This window comes from Rhododendron vialii, chromosome 4a, assembly GCF_030253575.1.
Source record: "Rhododendron vialii isolate Sample 1 chromosome 4a, ASM3025357v1".
Lineage (NCBI taxonomy): Eukaryota > Viridiplantae > Streptophyta > Magnoliopsida > Ericales > Ericaceae > Rhododendron > Rhododendron vialii.
Genome location: NC_080560.1, coordinates 31,942,813 through 31,958,884, shown reverse-complemented (window position 1 = coordinate 31,958,884; position 16,072 = coordinate 31,942,813). Strand labels below are relative to the sequence as shown.

Here is a 16,072-nt window from a genome sequence, read left to right as displayed (position 1 = left end):
AAGCTCGTAAAATGTTACAAATTCATTGATATTTGGAGTCCAAATTCTTTTCAGAATCCAGCTTACAAGCAGCTCAAATTTTCAGTTATACTTGGAGTGAACTTTAGTGAACTTCTATCTAGAATTTGAACAAGGAAAGGCCTCAATGTGGAATGGGAGTTCGAGGCAGACATGCTTGCAGCATTCTGTGAGGATCTTCAACTATGCATGAAGGCTGTATGGGCTCTTTATTGGAAGCAGACTGCTGATAAAAAGACTGGCAAGTTCGCGTAGATCTCCAATCAGCAAGTGTTTAGCCAATGCGATCCTCTCAGGTATGTAATATGTATCATATAGGCTCATAAATTTAAACATATTTATGTCTCTGTATTGTATGTTGATGATATGAAGTGTTGGGCCGCAGAGTTTGGCATCAATTGGTAAGAAATCTTCTAATATTCCCCTGAGATATGCACGTATGTGAAATTGGTTTCTTCCACCATTGAAAGAAACATAAACCACAAAGAAAAGTAGTTGCTGATTCTGTTCATTGTTAGGTCAGTGATGTCATCTATAAATGATGCTTGGGTTAGCAAAGTCCTTTGACATAAAGGTTTGAAAAGAGGCTCTTATGTTCATTTTGACTGCATAGATGTGGACATATGAAGTGCAATTCTCTTTTCCTTTCTGGAGATATTCTTTTGCCTAATTCATTGAAAATGTTTTGAATGGAGTGACGTTTGTGGTATAAATTTCCTTAATCAATATTTTCTGTAACCTCCAAAATAGAGTTTACTGCAATGGATATTTAGGGGAGTGGATAATAATTCCGATATTCTATGCTTGTTCATAATTGGACTTCTGATGAGTAAATTGTTTCCAGCAAAACGGTCTTTTCTTTCTTCTTACTATTAATAGCTGGCATTAATGGAGTGATCAACATGTTATTTTAACTTATAAAACTTTTGTTTAATGGCATAGATGCTCTAATTTTCCGAAGCACCAAAAAGAAAATGATGTAGATGCTCTCTCTCTCATCGTTAGATCTCTTGGCCTTCTTTTGTAAATGGCGGGCATCCCCTTGAGGCCTTTTCTATAAATTTATTGGTTATCAAAAAAGTAAAAAATCTCTATAGTTAGAGGCTGGAAAAATTTACTTGTATTTTTCTTTAGGAGGCATAGGAGAGGTGTTAGCCGACCCCAATTTGATTGAGACTTAAGGCTCATTTTGGTTTGTTTTGGCATAGGAGAGGTGTCGGTGAATTGCGATCATGTGCAAACTGCTGCACTCTGTCTGTTCTAGTGTAAGCTTCTTATTGCGGCAGGAATATTCTAATTTATCCTCAAGGATGTGATGTTTGCAATCTTCTCTCTTCATCTAACCTCTTAAGTCTAAGAACCTTGAAGCTAAATTGATGGCTCGCCCAATTTTTGTCCGAATTTTCCAATTGAACCCCTCAATAGTCAATAGGCCGGGGTATCCTTATAACTCTAGGGGCAATTTTGTCTTTCCAAATCCATCATATGCTGATGTCACTGTGATTGTATTGTGCACGGTTCCCCATCCACAACCTGCACCGCTATTTCTAAATATACACGCTTCAAGTAGGAGACCAGATGTTTCTAGAGCCCCTCAGCCGGTGAACGATATTTACCCATGTTCTTGGTGATTGGGATCTCTGCCGGTTGAAATCTCAGGGTTTGTGCTCTTTATTCGACAGGTACTCCCTACGTCTCTTCTCTCTTGACTTCTCGGAGAAAACGTTCTCCCGAATGATTGGTTTGTATATTTACGCATCTCCTCTGTTGGTTGTCGCAGTTGTCGCAGTTGTACACTGTAGATCGTTGATATCCGACTTCGACGGAGGCTATAGTTCTTCATCCGGTAAATATTTAGACATCTCTTCTGTTGCTAGGGTTCTCTCTTCGATATATATATTTACAAGGAAAAACAAATATATAGATATATACACACACACAGAGTTTCGTGGATTTATTATTTTTATGCCCTCTGATTTGTTTTATCTGTGGCGCATACTTAGTTTGTAAGTTTATTGTACTGGATTTCCCTGATGCATGTGTTGTGGTGGAGTTTAAGAGTTATGAAATGTGAAATTTTGAAAGTTATTGTTGTGACTCTGGGCCTAGTAATATAGTTTCAATTGATCGTGTTATAGACCTGTTTGTGGTGTTTCTCAAACACACACACATAGAGAAAGAGTTTCATGGATTTATTATCACTGTGCTTTCTGATTTGTTTTGTTTGTGGCCTGTAATTAGTTTGTAAGTTTATCATACCAGATTTCCCTGATGGATGCGTTGTGGTGGAGTTTAAGAGTTATGATTATTTTGTGAAGAATGAACCACGCACACAACCCTATGTTTTTTGTTGCTGAAGAATTCTGTAGATTCTTCCTCCCCAAATTTGGATCAGTAACATATATGGTTCTCACCATGTGCTACTATCTCTCTTATCTTTGTATATTGATTCTTTTATTAACAAAGTCTGTTGCTAATTACAAATGTAGAAGTGGATATATGAATGCTCTGTGGGAATAAAATAATTATGCATTAGACCGTCCATTGCATTAGTTTTTATATCCCTATGAATGTAGCATTCTCTCCGTTTATAATTTGTTATTTATATACCTGATAATGTTCACATCTGTGCTTAAGTTTATTTTTAAATCCAATAGTCAAGATAATCAGATTAATAAGCCCAGATAGTTTTTTGGTTCTGTGTTTTATGTCCGTGTTCTTTTGGTGCTGCAGTATTCTTATGGTGATTCATGCTCCCTTCATCCTTTGGTTCTATAAGGATTGCTGCCCAAGCAGAGCACCAAGGAACGGATCATGTGATTTACCAAGCCTGCCATGACTTCTAGCGTGACTATACGAACATCTTGGTCTTGCTGATAATCTGACCTGGAATCTGGAAAGTCAGGTGGTAGTGTGGTTAGATGCTCTGGTTCATAACTCGTTCATGCGCTATAGCAGTATAGGTGATGCATTACTATTTGGTTTTACACTTAATATCGTTCAGGTTGGCATTTACTTGGTTATCAAAAAAAAAAAATTGGCATTTACTCCTTCTCTACATTGGCTTCTTCCTTGCTTCTAGGTGTTGCTCACTGCTGGTATTTGAAACAAATTCACGCACAGCTTGATTTACAAGGCTCAGCGGTTTGTGCTTTTTTGCCGTTCGAAGTCGGCGTGTCGTGGTGACCCATCCATCTCAGGTGGCTAGAGCTGTCAATCGCTCCGGCGACAGCAACGGCTGCCGTTGTTAATGTCTTTGGTGACTTCAATTGCCACACGATCTAGTGAATGAAGTTCAAAATTTTCCGATTAGGTAGGATTTCCAATTTTTAGGGTTTTTCAGGATGACTTTTTCCGATGAATCTGATGATTTTTTTTTTTTGGGTAGTCTGATTCGGTGGTTGTGAAAAGAGGGGGGGGAGATATGAAGTGTCAGTAATGGCCACAACCATTTTCTCCCCCCAAATTTGGCCAAAGAAATGGCTGGGACCAAAATTGGCAGGGCGTTTTGTCCGGCTGTTATGGGGCTGAAAATGGAAGAGGGTACCAAAAAATACGTATGGCTGGGAGTATGGCTCTTAGTTTATAAAACTTTTCAGCCTAGGGTTTTCTAATTTCTTGAGTTTTGATGCAAAAAAAAGTGAGTTTATGTGACTGTTAGTTACATTTTTAGGTAAAATAGAGTTTAGTTGTTTTGCTATGTTTATGTTAATTTTCATTGTTGTTGGGATTAAACGCGGAAGCACCCAAGAACCGAGATTCGAAACACAACCACAATCACAACCAATGGAAGTACGATGAAAAGTAAAATAGAGAGAGACGCAAGAATTACGTGGTTCGGCAAAACACGCCTACTCCACGGAGAGGATCCCGTTCTTTCACTATGAGAGAATTAGTACAAGAGAACACCCGAGTTTGAAAACCCAAACCCAACCCCTTATACACCCACTCTCACCAAGAACCCACTCTCACACCAAGCACAAGACTTGACACTTGCACTCACTGTTTTTCACCTCACCTCGCTCTCTCTCTACCGAAAAGGAATTCCCTCATGACATTGTATATACATCTATTGACCCATGCATTAAAAGCATAATACATGTTCCCATGAGTGAATGGAAGGTCACACGGCAAAATGAGCCAGCTAGCACAACAGCTAGCACTCTGGGAAAAACAGAAACTCAACCATGTGCAAGACTTTGAGAATTTTCATTTATTGGGAATTTGAACCAACCCAACAATTGTTGCGCTGAATTTGTAGGGTTATTTCTTGGTTTGTTTCGAGATTGGAAGAGTATATTTTCCCTTTCGGTAAGAACTAAGAAGTACTGTATTTCGATATCCCCCTTTTGTGTTTCCTGTTATTTCCTTTCCATTTTCAGTGTCTGTTGACTGTTTGCAAAATTCAGTTGCTGTAGGTGCTACCTTCCCTTGGGTTATGCTCATTGCAACTTGATTCGGTGCATCCTCTCAGACATGGGGGACGTATATATAATATACATTAATTTTTCTATTATTATTCGATTCTCTTCATCTCATACCAGATAACGACATGTCTATGGAATTGGTACACTATATTTAAAGTGAAAAAATTGGCAAGGGATAAAAGAATAGATTGATTCTCATATTTAGTTGAGTATCTGATTTCAAATGGAAGACTTTGTTTAATTTCATTGAAAAGGCTCGAACTCGAGTACTATAGAACATTTTCCTGTCTCTCTTCGAAATATGCCGATTTTGTAAAAAATGGGAGCTACGAAAGGCGTCTTCCAATTATGCATTGTAGGATAATGAAGCCATGAGTTCCTACATCCAACATGGGAAAACAAAGGTCATCTCTTCGACATACTTGAGTCATGCGGGGAAAAAAAGGTCTGGTGCCCAATTCATGTACAAGTTGAGTAGTCGATGAATTTTGATATTACACTACATTAGGATGCAATAGCTATATCCAGTCAACTAAGCCTTTTAGAAATTAGGATGGATGTCTTGGTGGGTGGATGTAATTCATGTAACAAATATTGATGTTATTAAGAACCAGCCCATCGGTTGTAGGAAGAGAAAATAAGTGCCCACAAAACCATAAAAAATTTCAGTAAGAAATACAATATATTAGTTTATTCCGATCAAAATCAAGCTGCTAATTGAAGCATATATTCTGTAGACCTTTCTCATGAAATGTCCAAGTGTAAATTTGTAAGGTCTAATTTAGTGATTACGGTTAGATGTTTGGCAATACTAAGTTTGTTTTTTGGATAAGTACTTTCTTTCACAAAAGCTCAAACACAATACAATCTCTTAGGGGCATACCTCCGCTATACGTTGCCTTCGAAGGAAAAAAATTCCCAACAAAAGAAAAGGAAACCACTCACACACTATACTTGTATAACATCCATCACCTATACACCAACAAAAACAAAACTGTCATCGAACTGGGCAAAAAATTTGCCCAAAAAGGTGCCGACTATCACATAATGCTTTTATGTACTAAGTTGTGTTCACAGAGAATTGCTTTTATGACTTTCTAGCAGTGAGCATTGCTATTTGATGGGGTATGACTATTTTCTTTATTGCCGACTATCAATACCAATTTTTACCCACTCCAATAAACAACATGGAGTTTTGAGTTTTTTTTTTTTGTCTGTCACTTAAAGTTGAGTTTTGAGTCTTTTGACGATTTAATTTTTTTGAATATTGTAGGTTCACTCCGAATTTTGTTTTCCAGAATGTGTCTATGTTCATAATCAACCTAATTGTTTTACAACTTCTTTATTTATCAAATTTTGTGCTAATAAATTGGGTTCCATGAAATAAGAGAGGGCCCATAGTCAGGAAAAAAGTTTTGGGTTGGATGCTCCTTTCAAAGTTGAATCGATGGAATGCTGTTTGGTCTATTCAAATTCTCTTTGCAATTAGAGTTTTAATATTTTTCGTTACTCACCTCTGCACTCAAAAGTAGAGACTAGGTAAATAATACTACTTAACAATGTGCAACTAAGATAACTTCTGTTCGAGTCATTATCCCCATTGTTGCTCGTTATAATTTTAGTAGTTTCGGATGGATGTTAATACAACTTTTTTTAAATAGGGTATCAAAGAAGGGGTTTGAATATATTTTTCCCTCTTTTTTCATGAAGGTTTATTGTTCTATTTTTCCCTCCTGTTTTGTCAATATTCTGTTCATGCACTTTAATTAAAAAGTCAAGTGTTTGGTTTGAATTCATAGTGCCACATGTTAGATTTGCCCAAAAAAGTGCCGCTTTGTGCTGTACTCTTTCAACTCAAAACTTGCTCTTGGTATGTTATTTTAGGACAAGACCATTGTGGATTTAGTACTGGAGAACAAGAATGCCTGCAGTAGAACCCAAGTGGTTGGTGAGTAAGTGAAATGGCCTTACTTATTGCCTATCCAACCTTTATTTTCATGTTTTAATGGTAGAATTGATCTAATGATATGTGATAGTCCTATGAATTGTTGGACTCCCCTTTGCCAAGTTAAGGTAATCTGGGACTAATTGGACTTATGAAAAAAAAGTAATGTGGGACTAATTGGTGTATATGATCTTATTAGACAAATTGGAGGTGATATGTTATGTTCAGCTTGATTTTTGTTTCTTTCTATTGTTTAGTTCTTTTAATTGTTCAGTCTAGGAGGGTACAGTTTGATTATTGTTGTCCCAACATTGTGGTTCTTTGAATTGTTGTATGCTAAGACTTTTCTTCCCTTTGGGATTTTGTTTTTATTGGCATCAAGCAACGTTGGAATGTAAAGCAAATGTTACCCTTGACATTGGAATGATAAGCATTATGATGCTATTTAGACCATTTTAATAAAATGCTAATTATGTAGGTGTAGTCGTCTTGGATTTGTATTGTTGAAAGGTATGTCAAAGTAATTTCCAACATTGTTTTAGATAGTAGGGAAGTTTAATATCTGAGGAGTAAAGTGACCGAAGGAAAAAACACCACCACTCAAACAATTAGACACGAAAACACTATATATACTGATTTTCGGATTTGAAAATTGATAATTGGTATTCACAGAGACTGACGTGTAGTTTTCGAGCAGTTAAGGAAAACATCAACTCGGTGAAGGATTTTCTATTTCAGTGTTACTCAAATTGTCAAGGGCTTTGAGATATTTCTACTTTATTTACATATTGACTATTTGGTAGTTGTACATTCTTGGTATTTTGTGTCATATCAAATATATGCCTTCTGTAGGCTACATTACCTTGACTCAGGGTAAGGTCTAGGTGTCTGTTTCATGTACTTTCTTGAAATTAAGATTGCTATCTGAATTTGTTTGTTTGAGTGATGCCCTTGTACATAGATATTCCTTGGCATGGGTATGTCTGATGACAATCATGCTCTGAAATGTAAACATGATGGATCCTACGTTGTTCTTTCACCATCGTCCTGTATCTCAGCAGCAGACTGGTATGGTTTGCAACATTGTGGGACAAGTGACAGGACTATTTTCAGAATCCCAATATGTTGCTCTTGATAAGCTTTCTGAAACTCTAAACGTATTATTCTTTGATCACTTTGGGATTGTTTTCTTCCCTACTTCCATTTCTTTCCTGTATATTTTTCTCATTCTCTCCTTATTCTGGCGGAAGCGGCATCGTTCTCTAAACAAACTATTACGTACCATAATTTCAACTTGGGAGGTGGTCGGCTTCCATGGGAGTATTGGCATGTACTTGGATGCCACTGGAGTCCACATTCAGCAGTGGTTAGACCCTCCACATACTTCTGGATTGCTGATTGGGACTCTGATTGCGTGTATTTGACCATTGAGGTTGTGTTCGGATCATGGATCTGTGACGGGTTTTGCGAATGCTGTATTTTTTTTGAATGGAAGAAACTTCTCGAATGCTACTTGGGATCAAGGATCATGGATCTGTGACGGGTTTTGCGAATGCTGTACTTTTTTTTGAACGGAAGAAACTTCTTGAATGCTACTTGGGATCAAGGATTTGTATGGAGGTAAGCATTGGTTGAACCGTTGGACTCTATCTCCATTGATTACTCTTGGATTGAGCTATAGAAGCGACCTATGTGAACTCCGGTCCCCCATTTCTCTGGTTTCACTGATTGGAATTGGAATCCTCAACTTCCACCCTTGGGCTATTTTCGCCATATTTTATTGTTGGCTATGTTTATATATAAAGGACGCGGGTTGGTGGTCGTCCCATCACTCAAAGGGCCTCAACATCGATTTCAAAGCCTAACCCTTGCAATGGAAGAAAGATCCCATCTCAAGCGGCTAGACTAGAACTCCAAGCCCATCAACATACATTCGTTCAAACTTTCAACGAAAGATTTTCGTTTTTGCTTCTGGCACTCTTTCAACATGCCTTTTTCTCTAGCTCATTTGGTCCATCTGCTCTATTGCTATAGCTTTTTGGGGTAGTTATTCATTCTTTCCAAAGAATAAAGAAAGTGTAGCTTAGAGGCCCTTCGCGCCCTTGTTCTAGCTAGCTTTAGGGCCCCTCGTCCATAAGGATAGAAGAGAGAAAGAGCAGCCGAATGCACTGCCCCTTCCATCGCTAAAAGAGAAGAATGAAGCGATGGAAGATCGCTGAGTTAATGGGATGCTAGCGAGTAAGCAAGCTACCATATGAAGATATGGAAGTGAGAAGCTAAGTGTGTTTCTTTGGTTCCTATCCAGCATTCTCCAATATTATCCAGGGAAATGCCATCCACATAGAATATATGAGCAGAATGATGTGGCATTGAGATAGCCAAGTCATCAATTAAAAAGAGAGGATTTTGCTTGTTAAATGAGGGGAAATGATTTACTGATCATTATGTTTTCCGAAAAGAAGAAATGATTAATAGGCATCCTGCCTATTCCGTTTGTAGAAGTTCATCTGCAATCCATTGATCTCATTTTTCTCTGACGACATCGTCTCTACGGTCTTGTCCATTGTCAAACCAGGCTGCTCTTTCATACTAGGTATTTTCCCGACCTTTTGACATTATTTGGCTTATCATTTTTGTAACATTCAAGTGTCGCTCTGTTCTCCTGTCTCCCTTAAAGCATTCAAATCAGGATTGAAATCGGCTCCATTACACGTCATAGCACTCCATCCCTGTGCTAATTGATGTACAGTCCATGTAATGCCATGTGCGCCAAATAGACCCGGATATCTAGAAAATTTTTACAATTCGGGTTTTGCTCCAATTTTGAAAATCTTATTGAAATGGCATATCTGACTTTAATTAGACCATCATTTTGCTTTACATATGATGTAGCAACCCTGGTCATTGAGATGGATAGGATCTTCAAGTGGATTGGTTTCGTGCTCCTCCGTCGTTTGGTTTCTAATGTTTTTTTGCCATTACTTTGAAGAACCAAAGGTTGCTCCAGTGCTCCTTACTGATTTTTCAGCTGTATTGGGCATTGGTGCCTTTCAATCAGTAAGAGGTTACGTCACTCTATTTGTCTGTAGATATGCTTCCATTTCCTCTAAATCTCACTTCTTTCAAGCTCTCAATTGAATCCTCCTGCTCAAAGTTAGTAACCACTCTCCAGAAACCAGTTATTGTTTCTCAATTGTATTCCCCTATTTTGTTAGTTGTTTTTGTTTTCCTCTGGTCGAAAGCATGGACTCATATACAATAAGGGTTTTCTTTGATTTTTGTTTATTTATTTTTCTAGCACATCGGTTTTAAACTAATCGTCGGTTAACTTTGTTTGGATTACGAAATCCAAAAGCATAGTTTTTCTACCACTCTTACATAATCTTTACTTTTTTGTCGTGTGGGGCACGAGAAGAGAAGTACACCTACTCCAGTCTCCTCATATCACATCTCTCACTCTCTTCTTTTTTTTCAAACTGTTCACTTGCTACACTTACTCTCACCGTGTTTCATTCCTCTTGAATTGTAGCAGTCCTCATTTGCCACTAATAGTTTTGTTTTAATGCAATTGATTCATTTATTTTCCATAGCTGATTTCCTTCCCTTTGAATCAAAAGAGATGGATTCATATCTTAAGGAGTTTGAGCTTTTTTCCACGTCGTCTTTCCACATCTAATATATACTTTTCCATTTCCACAGGTCTGGGATATTACTGGTGTAAACTGCAGAAGCTGACAAACCCAAATGGGTCCTCTCGAGTTTTTTTTGTAAGTGCTGGTAAGTGGTAACTTGAATCTGTAGTGGATTGTAATCCTCCCTTGCAAATCAGAATAATAGTTTTTTTTTTTTTTTTCCCGTGGAGATGTGGGTAGGAAGGAGTGGACATGATGATTATTGTTGAAGGGACATGGAAATTGCCAAACATCAAATATGGTTGTCTTTTTGAAGCCTGGACCGGCAAATGATCGTATTTCTCAACCTGAAGTGAAGCATTCGTCAGGGCAATCTTCTCATCACAAGGTGCGCACTGAAAGAATTGCTTCCCAATTTTCTTTTACTAAAATCAAAAGAAAGTTAAAGCATGCTAGGGGAAAGAAGAGGAGCGGAGTTCCTCCCAATGTTTTTGCCAGTGGAGTTTTTTACAAGCATCAAAAGTCGGAATTAGTGGAAAAGGTGTTGGAGGGAAAAAAGTTGGATGGAATTCCCCAAATAGAAACCATTTTTGTAATGAAAGATTTGCCAAACTCACACTGAAACTAGTATGGGAAGCAGAGATGTGAAATATTCCAAGCTCAAGGTTTATAACAATCTCTACCTTTAGGATATTTTGAGAAGCACATGGAGAGACATTTTATTCACAGAATAGAGATTGGAATGAAGTACTAAATATTATTGAATATGGCTCCCCTGAACAGGTTTTTTTAATTTATAAATGGTGTACTCCTTTGGTGTCATTTATTTTTCAGATATGTGCTGTGTAGAATCTGTTGCTAGATTGAGTTTAGAGCCATTAATTTTTGGTTTTTGTTTTATGGTCTCATTGACATTTCCCCCCCTTTTTTACTCTCTCTCTCTCTCTCAACCAACATCCAGTTCTAAGTAAAATGTTTTTGCTGCAGTCTGTTGAAGGAATGAAACTTGTATTCGTTGAGTTGGATCAGGCAACTAGCGACCTTGAAGGCAGTGCTACGCGTAAAATTGTGAAAAATGCTGATAGGTTTATCATGCTTAGTAAATAAGGTAACACTGTTCCAAGATGCTGATCAGCTCGTCTCATGCTTAAACCTCTGTTCAGTCATATTTTGGCTTGCCAAAAATCTCATTAACTTCAAAAAGATTTGTGGCAGCTAGCCGAGATACTTGACTCAAGTCTCACAGGAGCCTCTTCAAGGTCTTGTGAACATGTTCTCAATGTAGTAATGCAGGTAATTTATCGTCAACATCTCCCTATTCTACTTGTTGATCGTCGTTTGATTGCAAAATGCCAGTAACAAAAAAAGAAGTTTTTGCATGGAGATTGGCCCATGTAACTTACCAAAAAAAATAAATGGCTTGTTTTTGGACACGCTGATCACAAGTCGGTGATGACGTTCTGGGGTTGTTGCGAGGGACAAGATTTGATTTGAAATCTGGTGTTGCTGGGAAGGGCAAGATTTGTTAAGAAGGGACAGATGGAGGTGAGCAATTTTATTTTATTGGCCTCTTTCTTCTTATTTGATCTTGTTTATCAAATATACATTTTTTAGATCTTCGCATGCCTCACTATTAAGTCTTGCTTAGCTGGTACATGGCATACACAAAAGGTCAAAAACAAAGCTTGTCTTCAAATGGCCTCATGTTTGGAAATGTGGAATGTGCAAATGTTTTATCTTGAATCTCAGCTGACATTGAACTAAAACCAATGTTCCCAATGTGTTCATGATCTGAATGTATCCTGATGAACGTACCCACAATGATTGACTTTGAATATCTGGGTCAAGATGGAAGTCTCACTAAACCCATTAGCAGCTTTTTTCCCCCATGATCTGATTAGGTAGAAAGCAAGCCTGGGTTTAGTTAGCAAAAAGAGTTCTTTCATTCTTTGGATGGTTTATTGTATAAGACTCTATTGATTGACAAGCTTAGACTGGGTTTTTGACATGGCTAGGCGTCACGAGTGGGAGCTACCTGCTCACACGTTTCAGGTACCTTATATGTGGGCCTCATTCACCCTTTTTCATTGAATGTGAACTGAAAATATGGGTTGTGTTTAGGGCTTCTCGCTCTTATTTTGGTACTTGTAGTTAGATTATTCTTGGTAAACTCTCCGAAGCATTGCTGTTTCTTGTTTTAAATCTTTATTGTTGTGGATTATGGTTAGTTTCTGTTTGTATGCAGTGTAAATTGGTCCGTGTTTGAGGAATTTTTGACCTGATCATCTCTTGACGGGGCATGTACAGCTGTGGGAGATTGAGGGGTTTCTTTCTTCTTATTCTCACAAGAGTAACTGTGGTTGCAGCCATGGCGATTTGAACTCTTTTCTGATCATACACTAATCTGAGCCTAGGCCTTAACCAAGATTTTGCTTTTTCTGTTTGCATTGTTGATCATGCCTAACTAGGTTTGCTTTCATTTTCTGCTCCTGTACTCTTTTTCAATTATTATGACATTTTTTTGGGTTTGCCCACTGGAATATCAAGGGGAGTTAAAAATCCCATTAATTAGACAAAATACAAGTTGTAGCTGGGGGAGTAACTAGGTTTGCTTTCATTTTCTTTGGTGCTGTTATTGTCTGATTGTTATAATTGTTTGTCATATTTTGCAGGTTTTAGGTGTTAAAGCATCCAACTCCAAACCAATTGGCAAAAAGTGGAGAGGCCGCCCAAGCTCATATACTAGTTTTGGAGGAGATAATTAACCAATGTGGGACAAATCCAACACTCTCCCGCACATGCGACCCCTGACTCACACGTGGAGAGGTAAACAAAGGATCCATAACACTTGGATCACAACAAACAATGGTGCACTTATGGCACAAACAAGGGGGAACAAATTCTCCGAAACCCTACCTTTGATACCATGTTAAAGCATCCAACTCCAAACCAATTGGCAAAGAGTGGAGAGGCCGTCCAAGCTCATATACTAGTTTTGGAGGAGATAATTAACCAATGTGGGACAAATCCCAACATTAGGCTCTCCCAGATTAATATACAAAGACTAAAGTATCATTTCATTTAGAATAAGAACACTAAAGATGTATTTTTATTGGATGTGTTCTGAGGAATTTAGCATGGATAATAGTGGTCCAATTTTATTGTTCCTTATATGTATACTGTGTCCAGTAATCTAGTTTGATACATAAAGAGCAAAAACTATAAAAATACAAAACAGACAATGCCAGATTGACATTGACAAACTGTATATCAGGTAAACAAGCAGCACCTTAAGGTTTTTGAATCCATCGTCAGATGAGTAAATTAATGAACTGATGGCTTCAAATAGGTCAGCCTAAGCACTACAGAAATTATTACTTTTTGGTTGTGTTGTTTCTGCACTCATCATCATTTTCAAAAACAAGGTCACCTATTAGTTGTCCGTCCCACAAGTGAAATGGCACACAAGAGTAAGCTCTGTTTTGTTTTTGTTTTTTGATAGGCAAGTTCTGTTTTGTTAACCAACTCGTATGGTCAAATTGTATATAACCATTTCAAAGGGAACCTTGGCTCAACCCTAAGGCTGTCCATTAGCGTCATTGTTGGTGTGGGTTCCCGTCACAGAGCAGCCTCTTCAGCAATGGGTTAGGCTGATACATCTTGCCCAATCCGGAAGCTTTAGTGGGAGCCTTGTTGCATTGTGTCACCTTTTTTAAAGTCTGAGAAGATATAAAGTTCGATGTGTTTTTGTTCTTCATTTCTCTTTTCTCTCTACCATAGATAATCAGGACGACCTTCATTTCATATCTTAGTAGTGATCTAATCATAAGTCTTTTGTTTCTAGGAATCTATATTTTATAGCGTTTTCTTCAGTTGATCCAATGGAGGTTTAACATTTGAATCCAATTCTGGAATAGAAATAGATTTGTGAAATCTAGTATCTATTTTGAGATGGTCTTTGACTATCAGTTACTTTCAACCATTGCTATAATTCTTGACTATTCCTTGCAGAATAGACCGTCTCACTTTTGTGCTTCCTCTGCCTACTTGGTGTATAGGACCTCCTGGTCTTGCATCTTGCACTACATTATTTGTTGGGTCAAAAGCTTCTATTTCAACTCAATCTATGTCATCTAATGAACCTGTTGTTTCTGTTGACTGGCTCCATGCTAACCTCAAAGAGCCTGATATGAAGGTATGCGATTGAGCTTGTTTTTATTGTATCTTTAGGAGGGTAGAAGTCTCAACGTATTGTAAGTAGTTTAGTATGATTTCCGAAGTTTGGCCATTTTAATGCCTACTTCCCCACTCACCCCAGGTACATTTTGTGGTGGCCCAATCATTGCCATTATATGCACTAATTGGCTGCCTTCATGTTTGAACCCAGGACCTAAACGTCAACAAAGATCCATTGAAGAATGCAGCCTCTTAATGCATTGTTTTCCATCGCCTTAAAGGGCTAACAAAGTACCAATACCTTTCCCTTAGCCGCTACTCCTATCGCTAACCAGGAAATATGGTTAGAAATAACAATGGGGAATGAAAGAGTAAAACCAATTGAGGATTAGTTGAGCTAACACAAAGATAGTTTGGTGACTTTAGTCATATACAATGATACCCAGTAGATGCAACGTTACGAAAGAGTGATAGGATCCCTCAGTGGATTTTAGTGAGTGTAGTTGCGTACTCTTGGCACAAGGAAATTAGATTTTGATACTTGCCCCGTTTGGTTGTGATACTTTCCCCATTTGGTGCCACAAGGAAATTAGATTTTGAAAGTTTACCTCATTCGTGTGCCTGTGGTAGTTACTTTTTACTTGGAACATCTGTAATAGTTTAAAGTACCCTTACATATGAAATGAACAAGTTTACAGCACCCTTATTTTTGTGTTTTAATGCATTTAATCAGAATGATGAGATCATTTTATTTCCTTTTTAAGGTGCTGGATGCATCCTGGTACATGACAGATGAACAAAAGAATCCACTTCAAGAGTATAAGGTATTGTATGCGATGATACTCTTAATCTATTTCTGAGCTTTCATTCGTCTTTGGTAGTGTAACTTAAGATTACTTGTTTAAGGTTTTTTATGACTTTAATTACTTTTTTCCTCTAATTCATTTTCGTTTCTGTTGTTTCTTTTGGTCTTGTTTTGGTGTTGCTTGAATAGGTTGCGCACATTCCAGGTGCCCTTTTCTTTGACGTAGATGGAATATCAGACCAACCCACTAAAGTAAGAGGTTTCTTGGAGACAGATGTTCATTTGTTTCGGAAATGACATTTGCCAAAAAAAGTGGTGCTATTACGCATCTGCATTGTTAAACATAAGACATTACTGTCATCTTTGTTTACACATTATATGATTAAATTTTCAGCCCTTGGTATTCAGAATAAAGACGGCGTGGTTGTTTATGATGGAAAGGGAATTTGCAGCGCAGCTCGAGTTCGGTGGTGAATTTTCTTGGGGCTAAATGGTCGCAGTTGATGCCATTGAAGCAGAAATTATTTTGTGTAATCTTGGTTCCAAGTGTTATATAGCATCAAACTCCTCCAATGTTTATCTGTAATATGTCGTGCTACATGTGCACAAAACTAACACCAAACTCCTTCAATGTTTATGTCTGTAAAAGTAGGGAAAGAAAAAAGTCGAACTAATCACTGGAGATGCAAGACCGAGTGTTTGGCAAATTTAATCCAACGGGCACGATATTTTTGTGCGAGGCACGTGCTTTGCCCCTAGTACACAAGCAACAATGCATGCGCACCTGTTTGGGCATTGCCAATTTTGAGTGAGTATGCTGTCTCGATTAACCTCTTTTTCTCTAATATTGAGTGAGTTAGTAGGCTAGGAATGTTAAGTTGTTAAAATGACGGAGGTAAAATTTTCATAGATATTGTCGCTGTTTAATGTTATTTGGTTTCTGGAATTACAGGCTGGCATCCTCTCTCTCTCAAATTTTTGCAGCTACACGCGTCTACTTGGACGGCAATACACAAGCAACAATGCACCTGTTTGGGCACTGCCAATATTGAGTGAGTATGCTTCCTTG

General features: G+C 37.9%; 2 protein-coding genes across 7 annotated transcripts; both read left to right on the top strand.

Moving 5' to 3' along the window:
• Positions 1–1,570: 1,570 nt before the first annotated feature.
• On the top strand, positions 1,571–15,740 carry LOC131322262 (thiosulfate/3-mercaptopyruvate sulfurtransferase 1, mitochondrial-like). 6 transcript variants are annotated; one of them, XM_058353507.1, is made up of 16 exons: positions 1,571–1,700; positions 1,808–1,864; positions 2,752–2,981; positions 3,101–3,331; positions 4,280–4,329; positions 4,428–4,503; positions 6,330–6,393; positions 9,419–10,167; positions 10,253–10,410; positions 11,238–11,315; positions 11,469–11,510; positions 11,548–11,567; positions 14,034–14,217; positions 14,963–15,022; positions 15,193–15,255; positions 15,398–15,740. In XM_058353507.1, exons 9-16 carry the CDS (start codon positions 10,321–10,323, stop codon positions 15,491–15,493), a joined length of 633 nt encoding a protein of 210 aa, XP_058209490.1. In that variant the 5' UTR covers positions 1,571–1,700; positions 1,808–1,864; positions 2,752–2,981; positions 3,101–3,331; positions 4,280–4,329; positions 4,428–4,503; positions 6,330–6,393; positions 9,419–10,167; positions 10,253–10,320; the 3' UTR covers positions 15,494–15,740. The 6 variants fall into 6 exon arrangements, with proteins under 6 accessions (XP_058209490.1, XP_058209491.1, XP_058209492.1 ...); XM_058353508.1 differs by lacking the exons at positions 1,571–1,700; positions 1,808–1,864; positions 2,752–2,981; ... (2 more) ...; positions 4,428–4,503; positions 6,330–6,393 and adding an exon at positions 8,649–8,983 and having other exon boundaries at positions 9,283–10,167; XM_058353509.1 differs by lacking the exons at positions 1,571–1,700; positions 1,808–1,864; positions 2,752–2,981; ... (2 more) ...; positions 4,428–4,503; positions 6,330–6,393 and adding an exon at positions 11,010–11,130 and having other exon boundaries at positions 10,152–10,167; positions 10,294–10,410.
• Positions 7,078–7,911, top strand: LOC131322263 (uncharacterized). Its single transcript, XM_058353513.1, has 2 exons — positions 7,078–7,547; positions 7,641–7,911. Exons 1-2 carry the CDS (start codon positions 7,404–7,406, stop codon positions 7,812–7,814), a joined length of 318 nt encoding a protein of 105 aa, XP_058209496.1. The 5' UTR covers positions 7,078–7,403; the 3' UTR covers positions 7,815–7,911.
• Positions 15,741–16,072: the final 332 nt, after the last annotated feature.